General features: G+C 42.2%; 1 protein-coding gene and 1 pseudogene across 24 annotated transcripts in view; both read right to left on the bottom strand.

The window, feature by feature from the left end:
• The window catches only part of lrrc7 (leucine rich repeat containing 7), a 217932-nt gene that overhangs the window by 29470 nt on the left and 164002 nt on the right, over positions 1-24460 (bottom strand). For 23 of the 24 annotated variants that reach the window (XM_086047845.1, XM_086047838.1, XM_086047837.1 and 20 more), the window contains 8 exons: positions 16004-16217; positions 13614-14120; positions 12531-12755; positions 12210-12438; positions 11486-11836; positions 11148-11393; positions 9787-9999; positions 807-974 (listed from right to left, as the gene is read on the bottom strand). In XM_086047845.1, coding sequence (XP_085903971.1) covers positions 807-974; positions 9787-9999; positions 11148-11393; positions 11486-11836; positions 12210-12438; positions 12531-12755; positions 13614-14120; positions 16004-16217 — 2153 coding nt within the window. The remainder of the gene's footprint in view (positions 1-806; positions 975-9786; positions 10000-11147; positions 11394-11485; positions 11837-12209; positions 12439-12530; positions 12756-13613; positions 14121-16003; positions 16218-24460) is intronic. The other variant, XM_086047853.1, reaches the window with a different exon arrangement.
• LOC147138032 (uncharacterized) lies at positions 16849-23074 on the bottom strand (annotated as a pseudogene).

The following is a 24460-nucleotide window of genomic DNA, read 5'->3' as shown; positions in this document are numbered from 1 at the left end:
GAATCATCATCTGCTTCACAATGACTATGAATGTTCATGTTTAAACAAGTTGTTGTGATAATTACATGACTATTATCCACACCCTGGCCAAACTTATAGTTAATCAGTACCAGACATTTTCAGACCCTCTTTTAACCTCACGTTTGAAAAAAAATGAAAAAAGTATAAATCAATTCCTGGGATTGAATGGCTGGACTGTGAAAAGACTGGTTTTGGGATTGAACGAGTTAAAGTAAATTTTTATTTGTTGATGTTGTCTGGAGATGTGCAAAATATTGCAAGAAGTTGTGCTGCAGATGAAAACATTTTCATGATTATGAATATTATTCATACTGCTGATCACAGTTGTTCACAACTAAAATATATACATAATGACAAATCAAAAATGCATTTTAGCTTAAAGTTTAGGTTTAAATGTTGTAGTATTAGTCATAATGTTGTCGCGCCTAGGTTAGGGTCCCATCAGTGAGTCACTTGCATGAAAGTGGGATGTGATACAGCATTTAAAGAGTAAATTCTTTTACAACATTGAGTCAAGACTCCACATAGACTGAATGAAATACTGAATGAAATACAGATCCACAACTCACAAACATAGCTGACTATGACATGCCAGTGCTTTTAGTGTCTGCTTGTATGTTTACCTCTTTCTACTTCCTTTCTTGTAGTAGTAAAAGTGTATTCAAACCTTATTTGGAGTTTGTCTGTACAATATTATGCGGCATCAGGCATTCCTTAATGCAGCAATTCTTAAAGATTTAACATATATCCGTAAAATACAGTGGGCTCACTCATTGGGTACTCACAGCAACAGCAGAAGGACGAGGAGGTAGTGGCAGCCAGTGGCCAGCAGGGGGCTCATGCTTAGTGTTATTGTAAACGTTAAAGTTCAAAGTGCTGCTGCGCCCCTGGCCGTGACCCCCGCCCTGACAGAGCATGCCCAGCGTGAGCGTATTGTGCTTTTGGACACCACTCTGATTGGAGAAGACAACATCACATGACATGGGTGAATGGAGAGAGATGGGAGGTGTAGCCAACACAAGAGGGGGCTGCAGCATCGGGAAAACAAACTGAACTCCACACACGTATCAATAACACTGATAAGAAACACAAAAATAGTGCAGAGTTGCTGAAAGCACAGAAAAATGTTAGCTAGTGTTTGATCATATACACAGTGAATATTGTGCCATACAAGCAACAATTGGTGGACAATGTCATTACAAGAAGCACGTTTGTTCGTGAGACTTAAAAGTTGTTAGCATGAAATACTCATCCTCCTATCAAGTACCTTACTGCAAATGTCTCCCATTCTCTTGTTGTCCAATGAGTTGTGTTGAAGAAAGTACTAATATTTGGAAATGCCTGGTCCAATCAACAGCATTTTAGAGCATCAGCTAAGCAAGGTACACACATACATCCTGTATAATCGGGCTGAACTTGAGCATCCCCCTTTTAGATCAAAGTCAGCAAAGGCCCTATTGTCGGGTATATCCAGGAGATTATCCTGAGCGATTACCCTGTGGTGTGGGGTATGTTATGAATTATTTTTCCGCCCTGATTTGAAAAAAAAAAGACCAAAAATCAGATATGTTTTACCAGGTGAATATTAGGGGTGTAACTGTACGCTAAATCACGTTTCTGTTCGGTTTTTTGGAAACTCTGGTTCGGCATATTTTCGGTACAAAAAAACGTTTTTTTTAAAAAATATGTTAATTTTGAAAAGATGACAAGTACACTTTACTTTTTTCGAAAAAAATAAATAAAAGCGAACCATTCAGGTGATATTCTAAGAAATTACACCAGAATAAAAAATACACTAACAATAAAGATCTCTTAATTTTGTAAATTATTAAGACACTGAAATCTTTAAACACTCAGCAGCAACAGCCTATGACACATCTAAGTATTCAAGTTAAAGCCAAGTTGTCATTACAGTACAAATATACACTTTTTGTGATGAAAAAAATACATACAATAATAGTTTCAATTATTGCTAACTATATTAAAACTATTTTTATTCATTCATTATCCATACCGCTTATCCTCACAAGGGTCGCGGGCGTGCTGGAGCCTATCCCAGCTGTCTTTGGGCAGTAGGCAGGGGACACCCTGAATTGGTTGCCAGCCAATCGCAGGGCACACAGAGACAAACATCCGCACTCACAATCGCACCTTGGGGCAATTTAGAGAGTCCAATCAACTTACCATGCATGTTTTTTGGAATGTGGGAGGAAACCGGAGTGCCCGGAGGAAACCCACGCAGGCAAGGGGAGAACATGCAAACTCCACACAGGGAGGCCGGGGCCGGGATCGAACCCACGACCTCTGAACTGTGAGGCAGACGTGCTAACCAGTTGGCCACCGTGCCGCCCAACTATTTTTATAATGAAAAAAATACAGTAACTTTAAAACTTCTTTATGAAATTGTATACACTTTTTAAGCATTGAAATGTTTGAATGTTCAACAGCATATTGTAATGAATTGGGTTATCTGTGTTGTGATCGGATTTGTGTGTTGCTGAGTTGTGATGTTCCCGAGGTTCATGACTGCATTGTACGGCAAATGAGTTGAGCATCGGAGAAAGAAAAGCGCGAGCAGTTGTACTTGGATTAATAAAAACGTGATAATTAAACTACGTCTGATGGCGTGTTAATGGAAGACGCTACCTGCCGCCCATCTCATGTAGCAATGTCGGCACACAACTTTCGGACTTAACCACGTACCTTTCCCCATCGGCGATTTTAACAGGACAGCCAGAATGTTCCCAAACAGGAGACCGCAGTGTATGGGGGGACCTTCGAGCTCTGGCTCTTTTCTGGCTCTCACTGTTGTGCCGCCACTCTCCTGTCCCGCGTGCAACAATCAATAGCGTCCGTGCATAAGCTCGCGTTAATAAGTCGACTGAACCAAACATGCCACGCCAAAATGTATTAATACACCCACGTGTACCGTTACACCCCTAGTGAATATTAACGATTGCTAATTTTTGTGTGAGTTGTTGGGACAGTTCAGCCAATTCACAGACTGTGATTATGACGTGAAATGAAACAATAGCCAATTGGGAGGTGATGACCGAGATTTAGCAAGTTTTGGGCACAAATAGAGGAGCAACTGGTTGTGTTGACTCTTTGTATAACATGTTTCACAAGTCATTCACCACAATGAAAATGTCAAGAAAACTTTCCAAATGCCATTCAGTTATCAGATTATTAGCTGCTTTTATTTCTTCTTTTAATACTTTTCTTTGCATTTGCTGGCAGTCTGCCTGCCCTGTGGCACCATGCTGCCTCTCAATCAGTCTTGGGGGAGGAGACTCATGATTGTGGTTAAAATACGGTTGTGTGTGTGGTGCACTGCGTTGATCATATCCAGTATACCGCACACTATTGGAGCTAAAAGTAAACAATTGACTTTTTTTTGTCTGGTCATGTGTGCAGTCTCTCACAGTTTAAAAATCAGTTAGGATGTTAAAAAGCAGTATCTGTGTACCCTGCTTAAAACCTTTCAAATGCAGATACCTGTGTCCCAATAATAAAAAAATATAGCAATCTTAACCCTTATAACATGTTAGATGTTAAAGTACGTAGGTATCAAGGTATTGTTGTTATAAGGCTTCATGATACTGTATGTTTCAATACTGCCATTTAATTATATATATATATATATATATATATATATATATATATATATATATATATATATATATATATATATATATATATATATATATATATATATATATATATATATATATATATATATATATATATATATATATATATATATATATATATATATACTGTATACGAGCCATTCTACCGAATTGGTTGAAATTGCTGTCCCAAAATGAAAATCAAATTTTAAAAAACAATGAAGTGTTCAGACCTTGCATATTTAGTCATATCTTTTTATGATCTATTTTACCACAAGGCATTTATTGAGATACTATAAGACTGAATGTATAAAAAGTCTTCTTTTCTGTGTCACTTCCTATTGGGAGGGGGCTGTCCCAATCTCTAACTCCTGAATTTCATCCATGCATCCATTATCTATACCGCTTCTTCTCACAAGGGTCACGGGGCGTGCTGGAGCCTATCCCAGCTGTCTTCGGGCAGTTGCCAGCCAATCGCTGGGCACACAGAGACAAACAACCACACTCACAATCACACCTAGGGGCAATTTAGAGAGTCCAATCAACTTACCATGCATGTTTTTGGAATGTGGGAGGAAACCGGAGTAGCCGGAGAAAACCCACGCAGGCACGGGGAGAACATGCAAACTCCACACAGGGAGGCCGGGGCCGGGATCGAAACCACGACCTCTGAACTGTGAGGTGGACATGCTAACCCTCCTGAATTTCAATTCATGGAAAAAAAGGCAGAAGATTTTTTGCCAATTACAAAATAATTTACTTAAATAGAACATTTTGTTTGCTTTTAAATGTATTGTGAAAGATTTACATTGATTTTGTAGATTTTTTTCAAATTAGAAGTTTTTATGTAAAAAAAACCTGCCCCAACTTTTCATGTCACTACCGAAACGCAAAGAATATTTGTCTGTAGGCGGGGCTTGGTTTTAGCCACATCCCCAGAAATGTCATCAGTAAGAGATGTTCATCACTGGCCACATGGGGAGTAATTAGTTGACAGCATTATTAATTTATGTGCCCTCCAAAGTCTGAAAATCAGCATGTGGTTTTTAGGACCGTCACTACCGAACACGTCATTTCGGCAATACAATGAGCACTTTTGATTTTAATGCTAAATGTACTGTTTTCTATCTCAGTACACATGCTCAAAACTGTCTGTGGCGTCCACATTGTGCCTAGCATTGTTGAGTATTGTTAACAACTAGCATAAAAAGTCACTTCCGAACCGGTCACTTCCGAAACGGTCACTACCGTAACGTTTTGGTAGTAACATAATTTCGGTAATGTTTCTTTTTGAAAAAATAAGTTTTGAATAATATAATACATAGATACATATGTCGGTGGCACGGTGGTCGACTGGTTAGCACGTCCGCCTCACAGTTCAGAGGTCATGGGTTCGATCCCGGCTACGGGTTAGTGTGGAGTTTGCATGTTCTTCCCGTGCCTGCGTGGGTTTTCTCCGGGTACTCCGGTTTCCTCCCACATTCCAAAAATATGCATGGTAAGTTGATTGGACTGTATAAATTGCCCCTAGGTGTGATTGTGAGTGCGGATGTTTGTCTTTGTGTGCCCTGCGATTGGCTGGCAACCAATTCAGGGTGTCCCCGCCTACTGCCCGAAGACTGGTGGGATAGGTTCCAGCACGCCCCGCGACCCTTGTGAGGATAAGCGGTATCGATAATGGATGGATAGATACATATGTCATATATAGTCTTTCTGACTTTAACAATATTTTATTACATATTTTATATTAATTTGAAGGAAAAAATAAAACCGAGACAGTCACTACCGAAACATAAAGAATGGTTTCGGTTGTGACATAATGGTTTCTTTAATGCATATAAGATGTTTATTTTTGAATAAAGTAAGTTTTACATATATAATACATAGATACACATGTCTTTCTGATTTTAACAATCTACTATTTCATATTTTATCTTAATTGGAAGGGAAAAATCAAACCGAAACAGGTTTCAGTAGTGACATAAGGGTTTCGGTAGTGACAATATGATGTTTCTTTTTGAATAAAGTAAGTTTTAAATAATATAATACATAGATAAATATGTCATACATAGATCTTTCTGATTTTAACAATATTCAATTTCATATTTTATCTTAATTTGAAGGGAAAAACACCAAAATGCCAAAAAGCCTAGCAGAGACAGAGCACAGGTGAAGGGTTAGAATGACCCAGTGAAATCCAAAGAATATTTAATAAAGGAAAGAGAAAGAAATAAGAGATGGAAGGAAGAATGAAAGCTGAAGTCTCCAGCAGAGAGCAAAGGAAAGTCAGAAGAGCATGGAGGAAAAGACAAGACCACCGGATGTCTCTCAAAAAACAGAGAGAGAGGGAACATACATGCAGGGTATGTATGTTTCAAAAATGTTTGTCATTCCAACAAAATTTTCATTTGGAAGGTGAAACCACAGTTTTTCAATGATGAAGAGCCCTGAGATGGACAGGTGACCGGTCCAGCATGTACCCTGCTTTTGCCCTAAGTCAGCTGCGATCAACTCCAACCCCCCGCAACCCTGAGTACAGCGCAAAGCACTAGAAAATGGGAAAAAATAATGTTTCATTAGTTATAATACACGTTAAAAGTTAAATTATAGCAAAAGTAGTTAAGTGATTACAATGCTACCCTCACACAAAGTATTACTGCAACAGCAGCAACAATATGGTCACATCTGAAATTTTGCAGTCACTACCGAAAAAAATCAGGTTTTAATAAAAATAAAAAGTATTCAATTATCAACCGACATTTTTTTGATAATAATTGTTTAAGGGTATGTTTGTTTTAATTAATGATGACTTTTGAAGTCAATATAATCAACTTTCTACATTTTACAAGGAAAAATAGCATATACATTTTGATTTGTTTCGGAATAACTAATATTAAATTCTGTTAAAAATGCATTTAGATTGATTTTGATGTCAAAACCATGTATATTTATAAAAATACTCTGTAGAGGGGGAATGGAAAAAAATATGAATCGGCTAGTAGAATTATTTTTATTCTTCTGTAATTGTGTGTTTCGGTAGTGACACATTTTAGGGACAGGCAAGATATTTGGGAAAAGCAAGAAAATAATACTTGAAAATTGACTGTACTTTTACTATATTTGTCCCCCTTAGATATGGTGCAACATGAATACAATAAAAGTTTTTCTGGAATAAAATACAAATTTCACACATTTTCCAACTCTGAATTTGAACCAATTAAGTAGAATGGCCCATATACAGTGCTCAGCTCAGCATAAATGAGTACACCCCCTTCAAAAAAGAACACAACAGATCATATACAAATGTAGTCTTGTCAACATTTTGGAAATATTTTTGTTTATTGACATATTGTTTAAATTTATAACATGAAAGTAAGGTTAATAATATGACTTACAGAACAACCTTTTCAGCTTTATTCAAATTACGGTGACGCAAAAAGGAGTACACCCAATCAAAGACTCTGGAGCGAAGCTAGATTTTTGACTACAAATGTCCACAGATGAGTCTAATTATTCATTACACAGGTGTCAAGCAGACGGTTGACTATAAAAGGGTGCTCCTTAAAGCGGAAGTCAACACATACTTATTTTTTTCAAGAATATGTTCCCAACAAGTCCACTAGTTGAAACACAGCAGTCTGATTAATTTTGCGTTTGTGGAATAAAAAATTTAGCAGCAAAATGTACTCGTTTTAGCCATCTCGGGGGGGCGGCCATTTTGTCTTCTGTCGATTGAAAATGACATCACAACTGCTCACAACGACCAATCACGGTTGACCTGTTTTCTGAATCTGAGCCGCGATTGGTCATTGTGACCAGTTGTGATGTCATTTTCAGTCGACAGAAGACAAAATGGCCGCCCCCAAAGATGGCTAAAAACAAGTGGATTAACACTTATTCCACAAACACAATATTTATTAGAATGCCTTGTTTCAACTAGTGGGCTTGCATAGAACTTAGTCTTGAAAAAAATATGTTTGCGTTGACTTCCGCTTTAAAGAAAACCTTTTCCCATTTCATGTTAGCAATGGCACCACATGGAAGGGAAATGTCAATGTCAAGGCCTGTGAAAGAAAATAATTTCTTTTGTCCGAAAAGTTGGAGGCTAAAAGATCAACAAAGATTTACCTATTAGTCAGAATACTGTAGTAAAAGTTATAGAAACATTTTAAAAAGATAAAACTGCTAACATCTCAGAGAGACATCAAGGTCATCAACGGAAGTTAACACCACGACAGTAATGTCTTCTGATGAAAAGGGTTGAAGAAAATTGACATGCAAGTTCACTGCAGTCAAGTAGAAAGCCAAACCGGGATGACTGTTTCCCGTGAGACAATATGGCATACACTAGAGAGGAACGGCATGCATGGGTACAATGAACCAAGGAAGTCTCTTCTAAAGCCCAGGCATAAAAAAGTGCGCCAAGAGTTTGCCAGGGAACATGTTGACAAAGATGAAGACCGTTGGGACTCTATACTCTGGAGTCATGAGACCAAGATAATTGTTTTCGGAACCGATGGCTTCAAAACTGTATGGCGTCGCAAAGGTAAGGAATACAAGGAAAAATGCATGGTGCCTACAGTGAAACATGGTGGTGGCAGTGTCTTGAACTGGGTTTGAAAGAGTACTGCGAGTGTTGGGGAGCTGCATTTCATTGATGGCATCAGGAATTCACAGATGCATTGCTCCGTACTGAAAGAGAAGATGCTGCCATCACTCTGTGCCCTTGGTCGTCGCGCACTTTTCCAACCTGACAATGATCCTAAGCACAAATCTAAGGCCACTGAAGAAGAACGGGTTGAATGTGACTCAGTGGCCAAGTATGTCTCCTGATGTGCACCCAATTAAACACCTAGTGGGACTTCTGAGGAGACAAGTTGAGCATCACTCTCCATCTAGCATCAAGTCTCTAAAAGAGGTCATTCTTGAATAACGGAAAACAACTGATGGAACAAAATGTTGCCAGTATGTTCATTCCATGCCGAGAAGACTTGGTGCTGTCATTAAAAATCATGGAGGCTATACAAAGTACTTGATGTAGAGGTTTTTGTTGTGGGTGTACTCATTTCTGCATCACCCTTATTTGAGTAAACCTGAAAAAATGTGTCATCTAATGTACAATAATAACTTTACTTTTTTAAGTATATAAACAGATGTATTAAACATGGTCTTGGCAAAATTTTGCAAATTGTTTTTGTGTTGAGATATTGTTTAAAATGTTACTTATCAAAGGGGGTGTACTCATTTACACTGAGCACTATATACAGTATACATATATATATATATATATATATATATATATATATATATATATATATATATATACATATATATACACACATATATATAAACACATACATATATATATATATATATATATATATATATATATATATATATATATATATATATATATATATATATAGCAGCAGAGTACTATATGTACGATTCATTATTTAATTTTACAGCTTTCAAAAGTAGGTGTCAGACGAGCAACAACTTTCATCAGTTACTGGATGGCGTTGGCCTCACTGCACAAACTCTGAAGCCACCTAACTCTAGTTGTGTGTAGCTTTGTAAACACACTTGTACAGTGATGTACAGTATGAGCATCATAATGGTGATATATTGACATACAGTAGCTCTGGGTTGTCTCTCTGCTTTTGTGAAACCAAACTGGTGTTTGGAGGTGCATACGTTGAACCAAATTGAACACTAGCTGGTTTAATTTGAAATTTGCACTTACTAGTCCAAGTAACATAAATTTGGTTTTATGAAAAACAAAGGACATTCTACCACAGATGTCACTCTATAATGAAATATTCTTAAAATACCCTAAAAAAACCACAAGCAATTTATTCTGGAGCTGTAGTTGTAGTGTTGTCTCATAAATGTTAGCTTGTGCCATTTCACGACGTGATTTCTTCTGCACTTGCCCACAGTAGTAGTGTGCAGTAAGTTGACTGACAATAAGTGACAGTGTGGAGTGGACACGCACATGCAGCCAGATGCATATCTGGTCAACTATATAACACAAACTTACATAGATACAGACAGGGAGGGCCTCCATACGTTGTATATAATGCATGTATGTGTGAGCGTGACCTCTCCCGTGCCTATCCTTTCAACATACCCTATCCAAGCGTTTGGCCTCGATATGCCTCAGCAGCTGTTGCCTCCAATCGGCGGGCATTTTGGAGGTGATGTCTTCAGGCTTCTGCGGTACCACAGGTCGGACCTTGATGGTGTCATCGGAAGTTTTCTCTGGGCAGGTTGCCAGAGTGTAGTCGGGAGGCATCTTCTCCAGGAGAGCCGCCATGGTGGGACGAGCTGACACTGGACGTGCCTGATGGGCAAATAACAGTCAATTGGACTGACATTATAATACTGCACATTTTAAATATTACTCTTGCAGACAAAGACAAGGAAAAAGCTGACATATACAGGGAATAGACGGATGATGTAACAGAACATGAGTTTTGTTTGCACAAAGACTTGAGTGGGGCAGACCCCTAAGCCGCGTAAAACTGTGATCTGACCAGGTGCAATTTGGGGTGTTTGTGGTGATCCAGCCTGTAACTTTAAGCTTTACATACATATACTTTCAAACACTGAAAGAAGAAGACATCTGTTACAAGGGTTCTGTTAGTTTTCCAGCACAGTTGCTTTACTTTGTCTTGCATGTTTGTTTCATCATAAATTTGTGTAGCCCTAGGTAAGACCCTCCAGCATTTTATTTTATGTTCAAAAATATATTTATATATTATTTTCTCAGACCCCCAATATGTATCGGTCAAGCACCCCTTAGCCCCAGGACAGAAAAAATCCTGCAGTCGTTCCTGCTGCTCAGCAAGACAAAACTGACAAAATTATTGAAAATCATGAGACATTGTGATTGTAGCACAATATACATTTAGATTTACCTGGAATTGACTGAAGATTGAATTAATATCAACAGAGGTGAGAATTCTGTCAGAATGACAGAATCAGTCTGTCACTGACAGACGCCCGTTTTGCTGACAATTGACGGGACGACTTATAAAAAGACGGACCGACGAATGACGGAAGATCTTTTTTAGCCGTCAGTGTAATCGTCATTCGTCACAGAAGGACCGTTAGCCTGTCACTGGTGGGCACCGTTTTTTTGGGGAGACCGACGAATGGACCAACGGACTTCTGACGGACTAACTGACGGTCTGAACTGACGGACTACAATTCAGCTCGTCACGAAAAATGACGGACGGGTACCCTGGCCGCTGACGGATGGCGAATGATGGACCAGCACAATTTAGTAAAATGCCCACCTCTGCATATCAATGACATGACACTCTCGAGAGATTAATATGCAGGCAAATATACTGAGCTAATTTGATTTCACCACCAAAACTGTTAGGGCCTTACATGTTCTTGCAATGTATAAGATGAATACATATCAAAGAAACACCAGCATATTCAGTGGCGCTAACATTTATGTTATTTACTGAGGTTAAACACCTGTGATGCTCCATAGGTTTCTGTGCTGTAGCTTCTAGCAGACAGGGGGCGACGTTGAGTCAAGCTCTTGGTTGGATAACCAATCATGGGCTTCTTTTGTTCCTGGTAGCTGGGATAATCGTCATCGTAGCGTCCATTTCTCTTGTTGTGCATCATTTGACTCTGGTTGTCTACCATGTTGGCAGAATGGTCCATGGGGGTGGAATAAGCCAGTGCCCGACTATAGAGAGGAGGGTCCCCCTGATGCTGCACAAGATAAATGAATATATTAGTTTCAGTAAGAAATGACATTGCTTTTGTATAAGCATAATAAAGAATAATCAGTTCTTATTACATACTTGCTGTCTGTACTGAGCTTCTTGCAGGGCCTCCTGCTGGGCCTCGTGGACTCGACGGAACAAAGCGAGTTCGGTAGAGCTTACTAGTGAGTCTGCTCTCCTCAAAAACCCTGGTCTAGAACGCTGCGATGTGATTGGTTGCTGCTGCTGACTGGTGGAACCATCCTGACTGATTGGTGATTGGGGGAAAGAAAACATCTCCAGTGGCGGGTAAGCACGGTATCGAGGGCTCACCAACTCCTTAGGTAATGTTTTTCCAGGTTGATTCATGTACTCCAACGCTTTTGATGAGTGGTTGACATAATCTGGTGTATTGGGGAAAGGGGCAGGGGCCCGTCTGTCCATGCTCACCTAATTGGTTACAATTGTTGACAGTGAGAAAAATTACATAGAATATTTAAGTTATTGGACAAAAATGTAATGCATCTTAAAAATTAGTTACAATATTCCTAAAGGTGGTATCTGAGTGGTGAAGGTTTGCGAGTGTTCGGGAACCTAGCAAATGTTTTGTCAGGATTCATTAAAGGTTGCAAAAGGTTACAAAGCCGTTTGCCAGATTTCGTAAACAGCTTTAATGGTGTCAAACTATTTTTCTTGTCGTCAAATTTTGAACATGTACAACATGTCTATGTGCCAAGAAGAAGTGTAAACACTTGCAAGTATTCCCCGCTCAGTCAGATATGGGTTTTTAAACATCCATCTACAGTAAATGCAAATTGCTGACCTGGGGATTATAGTTTTGGTCAAAGTGGTAGGCTTTATGTGGGACTGCAGGTTTTTGGTTGTGCCCCTGCTGGTTCTGGTTGCCATGCGCTGGGAATCCAAGTTCCTCATCTAACATAGGTGCAGACTGAGACCGAGCCATGTTGGTTTGCTCCATGGAACCTGGAAGCTCTTGACGGTCCAAACTACTCTGCTGCTCAATGGACGAGCTGTAGCTGTCCATGGGAATACTGTTGATAAAGAAGTAGTGTAGAAAAAAGTGCTGTACATGTATGACATCCCTATGGGCGTAATGCAAGTACTGTAATACATAAAAATATACCTGTATACTTTATAGGAACCAATATCGATCTCATCGATGCTCTGGGATTTCTTAAACTTGGACCTTGTTTCTTTCATCATCGGAGACAGTCGGTCAGAAGTTTTACTCATTACCACGGTTACCTTGTTGCCCCCAGTGACAGTGAGGTGGTCCTTTCTGTTATGCTCCCCCTGATTGTTGTGATATGACCAGCTACCAGGAAGAGGCCCTGATGATTGCTCCCGCCTTGGGGCAATAAGGAAAAAGAGGTAAGAACTATGCAGACCCAATTGTCAGGATTACAACAGAAGCAGAGTAATACAAGTCTGAATGTGTGCCATGATTAATGAATAGAGAATGGCGTACTTCGACTATTTCCCACATTCCAAAAACTAGCATTAAGCGTTAAAGATTCTACATTGCACATACTGTAGGTATGAATATGAGTGTGGATGGTTGTTTGTCTAAATGTGCCCTGGGGTTGACTAGTGGCCAGTCCAGAGTGTATCCCGCCTCCTGCCCAAGTTTGTCTGGGATTTGAAGGGGGAAGAAAAGTGAGTGATAGAATACAGATTTATGGAGGAACTGAAATTAAACATTTGAATTTCCTTTCCTTTTCTGTGAGTGTATTGAAAAATTCTGTACAAAATACAAAAGAAGAAAATTGATTGATATCTGTAAAACTGGTTGATACATGTCATTGAAAGCCCCAGACACAGTACCAACCAAATATGTTGCCCAGGAACTATGAGCCATTGCAGTGATTAATACTGTAGTGTTTGGATCTTTAGCATGTGCCTTAAGTGCCATCACAATCACATCATCACTTTTCTGCCCTTGATCTTGGATCTTCTTACAGAAAATATTGAGTCCTTTTGGACGGGTTTGTATTAAAGCAAGAAGAGCACAGTGTTACTTTTTTTTGCTCTTTCACAAAATCAGAATCTATAGAGCAATGCTGTGTGAATGCTTGTCTCAAAACATTTTTGTTTTCTTGCACAGTAACATTAGGTTGAGTTCAACAATAATCCAATGCCAAAACACATACAACAGTAAGTGACAAACTACTGAGGGGTAAAAATGATGATCCCCTGCTTCAGTTACCTTTGGTCTGCCACCTTGCGGTCTGGGTTGGGACTTGACGTTGGTGTAAGGTCCAATTTGGAGGGAAAAGCTGTCCTGTCTTCTAAGGGGCTTGGGGTGCGAGTCCAATTTTGCCAAGGATTCTGGGAAGCTTGTGCAGAAGCCTGGTGTTCATTGTCATGTGTTGAGCGTTGATTGCTGTGAAAGGGGAGTGTCTGTGTGTCCAGCTCTAACGGGACGCCTACAATTCGTTCTTGTCTTAAGAGAGGACGGCGGCCATGTGATGACTGGCTCCGAGGTTTGGAACCCAGTGGCGGGTTACCCTGACTCGTATTAGATGATGAAGGGTCTAGGGGAGACTCCTCGGCATCAAATCCGGTGTTGTCATAGTGAGGGGCCTCGGCCCAGTCGAAAGGCTCACTCAGTGGACGTCTATCTCCACGCTGCTGCATGGTCCCTGATGGAGGAGTTTCTCTTTGCGACAGTAGGGGCTTGGAGTCAATAGGTTTAGGAAAAGACTGGGCCAGCCTAAATTAAGACCAAGGATGACAGTGAAACAAACTCTGTGCAACAAAAATGTATGTTGTTGTTTCTCATTTACACACACATATATATATATATATATATATATATATATATATATATATATATATATATATATATATATATATATATATATATATATATATATATATATATATATATATATATATATATATATATATATATAACAAAGGATAGCATTCCTTCCTTCTAGTTGTCTCTCAAAGAGCCCTGCAATATATGACAATATATGTCTGGCGCAAAGAACAATAATGGATGGATGGATGGCAAATGGTGACAGGCCTGAGCTAGAACACTCTTTCTGGCAACAAGTGGTCAGCCATACAGTACATGTTATGTGACCTGGAAAAGGAAATCTGTTGCTGTACCTGCATATAGTTTTATTTTATTTATGGAATATCAATTAAAGTTTGAATTAGGCTGGCCACGATGTACGAATTAGAAACTGTGGCACTGGAGAAGTGGCAGGAAGAGAGCTGGATGTGGTGGAAATGAAGATGTTGAGGTTTCCTTTAGGAGTCACCAGGATGGCTAGGATTAGACATGAACTCGTTAGAGGGACGGCCAAGTTTAGATGTTTTGGGGGAAAAGTGAGAGAGATTTAGATGGTTTGTACATGGTTTGTAGTTAGGGAAGACAGCTAGTGTTAGAGAGGAGGATGCAGAAGATATAATTTGATTTTAAAAGGATGACAAGCCCTGATTGGACAAGCCAAAGGAAAAGAAATAGAATTAACGTTTTCAATTGTAAACTATGTGTGTTGTCTGTTTCATATAATGTTGTCGAAAGATAATTAAAAGCATAAATAATATTGTTTTTCTCATTTGTAGCCTACCTAAGTGATTGTGGCCACCTGCATTTCAGTTATTGTGTCCTTCCTTGCAAGGTTCTCTCATGAGAATTTATAACAAATTGGGCTGAAAAGTTTTGTCGTATAATATTTTGAAAAGAGATGCATTTTCCAGAAAAACGAGTGCCACAGCAACTGCGGGTGTCCTACTACAACAAACATAACGACCATGGTGGTGGTGCTATTGTCACGCTGCATGGAAAATATTATTTGTTTCCCTAATTTCATAGCAGTTTGTTTTTGTGTTAAGAGGAATGCATAGTAGTACATCTAGAAGCTACCTACTTACCTACATAAATTTTTTAAACAGCACTGCATTCCTGGATGCACCTGCTGATTTTGATTTTGACTGGTTTAACCCATTTTGTGCAGTAAAGGCCTACTTATAAACATGTGACCTGTTTACTGGCTTTTCAGGCACTCTCAATGCTAAACAAATTTGTTATATATAGGTTATAGTTTAGTTTATAAAGCAAATGGTCCAGTTTCAACACTATGCCAATAATTTACCTTTATTATGGTATGGAATTCACACATTTTACTGTCTTGAGCACTTAAAACGGTGGGTTTATGCTACAGTGCATGCGGAATCTTCACCTAATTGTGGAGCCACTACAAACCTTGTGTTAAGTGGTAATCCTAAAGACCTCAACACACTTACAGTATGCTGATGTTTGGACTGGTAAACTTTAAGGCAGTGGAGGAAGGAGATGAGAGAGAAACAGAGTGAATTGTGACCCGTCTGCAGCATCCTAATGAGCTTCTCTGACTTTGACAGAGCAAGCAGAGAGTGGGAAAGACAGAGAGGCATGCAGGTTTGGAGAGGTGTTAGACAGAATGGATAAAGCAAAGTGACAAGATGGAAGATATATGAGGGTGATAGATGAAGGAGATTGAAGTTGAGAAGATGGAGTTGAATGAAAAGAGGATAGTTGGCTGTGAAGAAGCAACAGAGATGGCACTGAACATGAGTCATTTATTGTACATTTATGGGTACCTGTTGGCCCAGTGTGTTTGAGGAGCCTGGTCCTTGTTGGGTGCCGGCAGGGCAGGGTTGTGTCGGTGCGCGTGAGAGTGAGGGTGTGAGTGAGTGTTAGCGGGTGGGTTTGAGGAACCAGAGGAGCCGACCGAGGGAGAGTAATCAGAGTAGGTGGCCGAGGACCCACTGTGGTTCAGACAGTGGAGCTTATCCACCTCCTCGTCTGTAGACTCTAGAGAGGGAGGGAGAGAGAGAGAGAGAGAGAGAGGGAGAAAGAGAGAGTGAGAGAAGGAAAGAGAGAGGAGAGAAGAGAGAGAGAGAGAGACAGACACACACACACACACATCACAAGAAATTATCTCAAATACAAATTTACAAACAGTGGTGAATGTAATGAAGTACAAGTACTTTGTTACTGCACTAATGTTGTTTTTTTTCAGGTATCTTTACTGGAGTATTTATTTTTCTGCTGACTTTTTCTCCCTTGGGAATTTTCTACTCCTTTGTCAAAAACGTCTTGATACCTTTTTCAACCTCCACAGATGACGACACTTAAAGAAGGTTTAAGTCGAGGAAGGACAGCAGTCAACTAGAGGAATGTGCAGAGGTGGGCATTTTACAAAATTTTATGTTTAAATTTTACGTCATTCTTCATCCGGCAGCTTCGTGGGTACTTGTCCGTCATTCGCCAGTCCGTCAATTTTTCAAGCCGAACCGACCTGTAATCATCAGTTGGTCAGTCACTCCGCCAGTTAGTCCGTCAGAAGAAAACATGTCAACTTCCAAAACATCCATCCACATTCAAATTGAACAAGAAATAACTACAGGTTCAGTTTTCAAACATCAGCAATAGGAAGTTACCATCACAGCTGGAGCTGGATGAGGTACAATGGTCTTCTTCTGCTGTACAAAGATGCTACGGCAAGGGAGAGCCAAGACACAAGGTCATTAGGGCGATGGTTTTACCATCACCTTCAAACATCGAGAGTGGGTTCCTATCCCCACAAGCAGAACAGCTCAACACAAGAGCGATTGACCTGAGATTGAATATCATTAAGTCCTGGGTGAATTCAAGTACTTTCTGCTAGCCAAAGCTAAAGAAAGAAGTGCCACCAGAATCATTACAGAATGATGTCAACACAGCACTGATAAGTATTCCTATCGAGCACATCATTGAGACCAATCGGCTTATCTATGCAGCTGTATAAGTTATCTTAGGGATGCTTGGCTATGAGACGAACAACCCGAAGGAACATGGGCCACCTCCATGGAAGAGAAGGCTAGAGGCAAAAGCAAGGGCAACTTGGAGAGAAGTTAGCCTCCTAACAGAGCAAAACAAAGATATGAAGCTTAAGAACTGCCCAAGAAATACAGCAAGATGTCCACAGATGAGGCACTTGAGACTGCCAATCAAAGACTCACAGCCTTGTCTACTCGGCTGAAGAGATACCCAAGAGGGGTAAGAGCCAACACAACAATGTTCCCCAACAACCCAGCTATGATCTACTCTCAGTGGCAAGGTAGCAAGACCAAAACAGACCCACCCAAGGCTGACACAGAGCAATACAGGAAGAGTATCTGGGAGCAGGAAGCGTCACACAATACCAATGCCCAATGGCCACCAGATTTACAAACAGAGCACAGCAATGTCCAGAACAATAACCAGTCATCATAACAGTGGCAGATATCCAAGCAAGAGTGTTGAAGATGAAGAGCTGGACAGCACCATGGCCCAACATGATTCATGGCTACTGGCAAAACAAGCTAACTGCTCTCCATGAACGCCTGGTAGCACAAATGAACCAGCTACTGACACTAGGCGGCCACTGCCAAATACCTAAGGAGAGTGGGGCAGATTCTGAATAGTCAGCTGGATGGCAGGAATAAGATCCAGGCCGAAACCCCTATGGCGTGCCAGTTATCTGATACCCATCCATCCATCCATTATCTCCCGCTTATCCGAAGTCGGGTCGCGGAGGCAGCAGCTTCAGCAGGGAAGCCCAGACTTCCCTCTCCCCAGCAACATCCTCCAGCTCTTCCGGAAGGATCCCAAGGCGTTCCCAGGCAAGCCGGGAGACATAGTCTCTCCAGCGTGTTCTGGGTCGTCCTCGGGGTCTCCTGCCAGTGGGACATGCCCGGAACACCTCACCAGGGAGGCGTCCAGGAGGCATCCTAATCAGGTGCCCGAGCCACCTCAACTGGCTCCTCTCGACGCGGAGGAGCAGCGGCTCGACTCTGAGTCCCTCCCGGATGGCCGAACTTCTCACCCTATCTCTAAGGGAGAGCCCGGACACCCTGCGAAGGAAACCCATTTCGGCCGCTTGTATCCGAGATCTTGTTCTTTCGGTCATGACCCACAGCTCATGACCATAGGTGAGAGTAGGAACGTAGATCGACCGTTTCACACTCGGCTGCGAACCACTCCAGCGAGAGTTGGAGATCGCGGCTTGAAGAAGCCAACAGTACCACATCATCTGCAAAAAGCAGAGATGCAATACTGAGGCCACCAAACCGGACCCCCTCGACACCTCGGCTGCGCCTAGAAATTCTGTCCATAAAGGTTATGAACAGAATCGGTGACAAAGGGCAGCCTTGGCGGAGTCCAACCCCCACAGGAAACGAATCCGAGTTACTGCCGGCAATTCGGACCACACTCTGGCATCGGTGGTACAGGGACCGGACAGCCCTTATCAGGGGGCTCGGTACACCGTACTCCCGAAGCACCCCCCACAGAACTCCCCGAGGGACACGGTCGAATGCCTTCTCCAAGTCCACAAAACACATGTAGACCGGTTGGGCAAACTCCCATGCACCCTCGAGGACCCTGCTGAGGGTGTAGAGCTGGTCCACTGTTCCACGGCCAGGACGAAAACCACATTGCTCCTCCTGAATCCGGGATTCGACCTTCCGACGGACCCTCCTCTCCAGCACCCCTGAATAGACCTTGCCGGGGAGGCTGAGGAGTGTGATCCCTCTGTAATTGGAGCACACCCTCCGGTCCCCCTTCTTAAAAAGGGGGACCACCACCCCGGTCTGCCAATCCAGAGGCACTGTCCCCGATGTCCACGCGATGCTGAAGAGACGTGTCAACCATGACAGCCCCTCAACATCCAGAGCCTTTATGAACTCCGGGCGGATCTCATCCACCCCCGGGGCTCTGCCACCGAGGAGCTTTTTGACTACCTCGGTGACTTCAACCCCAGAGATAGGAGAGCCCACCTCAGAGTCTCCAGGCTCTCCTTCCTCAGCGGAAGGCGTGTCGGTGGAATTGAGGAGGTCTTCGAAGTACTCTCCCCACCGACCCACAACGTCCCGAGTTGAGGTCAGCAGCACCCCATCTCCACTATCAACAGTGTTAATGGTGCACTGCTTCCCCCTCCTGAGACGCCGGATGGTGGACCAGAATTTCCTCGAAGCCGTCCGGAAGTCATTTTCCATGGCCTCCCCGAACTCCTCCCACACCCGGGTTTTTGCCTCAGCAACCGCCAGGGCTGCATTCCGCTTGGCCAGCCGGTACCCGTCAGCTGCCTCCGGGGTCCCGCAGGCCAAAAAGGCCCGATAGGACTCCTTCTTCAGCTGGACAGCATCCCTTACCGCTGGTTATCTGATACCCTGCTGGCATAATTCCCTGGCCACTGAAAGATGCAAGCCACTGATAAAGACAGCAAGAAAGCTTCTCACAATGCACGGTTGGTTCCACCCCAAGTTCAGCAGACACAAAGCGGTGGGGCCGTGGACTACTGACACTATTGGGCACTATCCAGGAGGAAACAACAGGCCTCCAAGAATACATTAAGATGATGGCCCCCAGGGACAACCTGGTTAGTGAATGCCTCAGGCAACAGAAGCCGATTAAGGAGAAGGGGCCAAATGGACTGCCATGGAAAGACAAGACCCTGCATGGCATGTACCGTCAAACTGAAAAAGCGGCTGACATAGAGAAAACATATCAGTGGCTGGAAAAGGCTGGACTGAAAGTCAGCATGAACGTGCTAATCATGGCAGCACAAGAACAGGCCCGAAACACAAGATCAAGAGAGGCCGGGGTCTACCACATCAGACAGGATCCCAGTTGTAGGCTCTGCAAAGAAGCTTGAGAGACGGTGCAGCATACCACAGCAGGATGTAAGATGCCGGTTGACTGGCAAGGCATACATGGAGTGGCAAAACGAGGTAGCAGGAATAGTGTACCAAAATATCTGTAAATATGGATTAGAGATACCAGCATCAAGATGGCAGACACCTGTAAAGGTGGTTGAGGACAACCAGGCCAAGATCCTGTGAGACTTTAAGATCCAGACTGACAAACTGGTGATAGCCAACCAGCCTGACATAGTGGAGGTGGATAAACATCAGAAGACAGCAGTCATGATAGATGTAGTGGGATTGCTACAATGATAGCAACAGTCGGAAAAAGGAACATGAGAAGCTGGTGAAATACCAAGGTTTGAAGGATGAACTAGAGAAAATGTGGAGGGGAAAGGTAACAGTGGTGCCTCTACTGATCGGGGCACTGGTGGTAGTTACCCCCAAGCTGGATGGATGGTTCCAGCAGATAGAAGGAACAACATCTGACATCTCAGTGCAGAAGAGTGCAATAAGGGGAACAGCTAAAATCCTGCGGAGAACCTTCAACCTCCCAGGCCTCTGGTAAAGGACCAAGGGCTTGAAGTATATACCACCCAGGTGGGCAAGGAAATGATGAAACCTTGTTCTGACCGTATTTTCCAAGAAATATCCATCATAATACAAATAAACACAAGAGTGTCGTGATCATGTGATTCTGTTTAGTTGCTGTGTTGTTGTTTTTTTCGCACACCGGTTCTGCATGATAATCACTCAGGTTCAGTTAAATCTGGTTCACACGGCAGGATAATCGGCACAACACGACCTGAAACCCTTCTGCCTTTTCATCTGTCATATTTTTTCACTCAGAAATCTCGTTTAATCTTGAGGGGTTTTATGAGATTTTCCGTCTAATGCGAGAATATCTGTGAATGAATGTGGTTGTAGTGTGATGTGTTGAGCTTGCTGTGTGGTTGCACACCACACAGCAAAACTGTAATACGCATGATTTTTTTCTAGTCACGTGTGGGGTCTCTCAGAGTTTGGAAGTCGGCCGACAATTTTAATATCCTGCTGTACCAGGCTTTGCGTGCACAAACAGGAGTTAGTAGGGGCATTTCTTTTGATCATTTTTATATTTTTTTATTGCATCACTCACGCTATCACCAACAAGTGCATTCTCATTTTTCTGTCTAGTAAAAATCCCAACAACAACACAAACATAGCCTGGTTACAAAACGTGACAGGAAGAGTACAAATCTTTCTGCTCCTTTATAACAAACACCTTTTAATAAGTTGTATGGGGGAATTCGGGAACCAGTCTTCTGTTATTCACTGAAAAACTCAACAACTGGCAGTTTTTGTGCAGAGGCCATTGAGATATCCAAGAGAAAAAAAAGAGTTTTGCACTTGACCCTTTTATATATATATATATATATACATACATATATATGCATATATATTCTTCTTTCTTCTTTTCCTTTCGGCTTTTCCCTTCAGGGGTCGCCACAGCGAATCAATTGCCTCCATCTAACCCTGTCCTCTGCATCCTCTTCTCTCACACCAACTACCTTCATGTCCTCCCTCATTACATCCATAAACCTCCTCCTTGGTCTTCTCTTAGGCCTCCTGCCTGGCAATTCAAAACTCAGCATCCTTCTACCAATATATTCACTATCTCTCCTCTGGACATGTCCAAACCATCTCAGTCTGGCCTCTCTGACCTTACCTCCAAAACCTCTAACATGTGCTTTCCCTCTGATGTACTCATTCCTGATCCTATCCTTCCTGGTCACTCCCAGAGAGAACCTCAGCATCTTCATATCCGCCACCTCCAGCTCTGCCTCCTGTGTTTTCCTTAGTGACACTGTCTCAAGACCAAACATCGCTAGTCTCACCAGAGTTTTGTACTCCTTTCCTTTCATTTTAGCTGAAACTCTTCTGTCACACATCACACCTGACACTTTTCATCATCCATTCCAACCTGCCTGTACACGCTTCTTCACCTCTTTTCCACACTCTATCAACATCCCCAAAGCAAATACTGCATCTGTAGTACTCTTTTTTGGCATGAAACCATACTGCTGCTCACAAATGCTCACTTCTGGCCTTAGTCTAGCTTCCACTACGCTTTCCCATAACTTCATTGTATGGCTCATCAGCTTTATTCCTCTGTAGTTGCCACAACTCTGTATATCTCCCTTGTTCTTAAAAATGGGAACCAGCATACCTCTCCTCCATTCCTCAGGCATCTTCTCACTATCTAAGATCCTGTTGAACAATCCAGTCAGAAACTCTACCGCCACCTCTCCTCGACACTTCCAAACCTCTGCTGGTATATCATCAGGACCTACTGCCTTTCCACTCTTCATCCTCTTCAGTGCCCTCCTCACTTCATCCTGACTAATCTTTGCTAGTTCCTGGTCCACAGCATTCACCTCTTCTAGTCTTTGTTCTCTCTCATTTTCCACGTTCATCAGCTCTTCAAAGTACTCTTTCCATCTTCCCATCGCACTACTGGCACCTGTCAATAGACTTCCGTCCCTATCCTTAATCACCCTAACCTGCTGCACGTCCTTCCCATCTCTGTCTTGCCAACTGGTATAGATCAGTCTCCCCCTCCTTACTGTCCAACCTAGCATACAAGTCATCATAAGGTCCCTGTTTGGACTTTGCTACCTCTACCTTCACCTTACGATGCATCTCCCTTTACTCCTGCCTACTCTCCTCGGTCCTCTCAGTGTCCCACTTCTTCTTAGCTAACCTCTTTCTCTGTATTCAATTCTGTATCTCCTCATCCCACCACCAAGTCTCCTTATCTACTTTCCTTCCAGATGACAGACCAACTACTCTCCTACCTGTCTCCTTGATCACTTTAGCTGTAGTGTTCCAGTCATTTGGAAGCAACTCCTGACCACCCAGAGCATGTTTCAACTCCTTCCTAAAAGTCATGCAACAGACTTCCTTTTTCAGCTTCCACCATTTTGTCTTCTCTGCATTTGCCCTCTTCATCTTCCTCACCATGTCCGCTGATAGTGTAGTGGTACACACGCCTGAGTTGTGTGCGGGCAGCGTGGGATCGATTCCCGCTCAGTGACAGTGTCTATGTGTGCCCTGCGACTGGCTGGCGACCAGTTCGGGGTGTAGTCTGCCTTCGCCCATTGACGGCTGGGATAGGCTCCAGCAACTCCCCGCGACCCTATATAGGATAAGCGGTTTGGAAGATGCACGCCTGAGTTGTGTGCGGGCAGCGTGGGATCGATTCCCGCTCAGTGACAGTGTCTATGTGTGCCCTGCGACTGACTGGCGACCAGTTCGGGGTGTAGTCTGCCTTCGCCCATTGACGGCTGGGATAGGCTCCAGCAACTCCCCGCGACCCTATATAGGATAAGCGGTTTGGAAGATGACATGATGACATGACATGACATGACATGACATGACATCTTCCTCACCACCAGAGTCACCCTACACACCACCATCCTATGCTGTTTGGCTACACTCTCGCCTACCAGTACATTGCACTCTCTGATCTCCTTCAGGTTACAGTGTCTACACAAGATGTAGTCTACCTGTGTGCTCCTACCACCACTCTTATAGGTCACCCTATGTCCCTGCCTCTTAGATTTTATATATATATATATATATATATATATATATATGTATATATATATATATATATATATATATATATATATATATATATATATATATACATTATACATTATACATTACATATTATATATATTATATATATATATTACATATATATAATATATATTATATATTACATTGGTCAATAATGTGTAAAAATAACACCCACACTGACCTGACTTGAAAAAATATGAAATTCACCAAAATGTGACTAATGAGGTTTTGGCCCGATGCCAGCGATATGTTGGTTTACCAATGCAGACACTAGTGGTAGATCAGGGTTGCTCAAGTCCGGTCCTCAAGAGCCCCTATCCAGCCTGTTTTCCATTGCTCCGTACCTGAACACACTTGATACAAATTATCACAATCATTATCAGGCTTGTGTAAAGCTTGGTGATGAGTGGATCATTTGAATCAGGTGTGTTGCAGGCAGGGAGAGATGGAAAACAGGCTGGATAAGGGCTCTTGAGGACCGGACTTGAGCACCCCTGGCCTAGATAGACCAATCCAACGTCGTTTCAGCATATTGAATCGGCGTCATAAATCGTGACATTTGGTCACTCTGATTGGCTGCTAGCTAACAAATCAGCACACGGGGCAAGAACAGAAAGTGGCGATGGCAGATATACAGTACGCGATGGAAAGCCTTGAGAATTTCCATCATTTTGCACATCATCACCCTCCGCATTTCGACGTACAATGTCTGTCAGGACAGAAGAACTAGAAGATAATTTCATCACTGTGGTGCAAGAGAAACAT

This window comes from Filicampus tigris, chromosome 12 (assembly GCF_054856515.1).
Source record: "Filicampus tigris isolate MCC_2025a chromosome 12, RoL_Ftig_1.0, whole genome shotgun sequence".
Classification (NCBI taxonomy): Eukaryota; Metazoa; Chordata; class Actinopteri; order Syngnathiformes; family Syngnathidae; genus Filicampus; species Filicampus tigris.
Note: the sequence above shows the minus strand (reverse complement) of the source record. Positions and strands in the feature narration are given on the sequence as shown.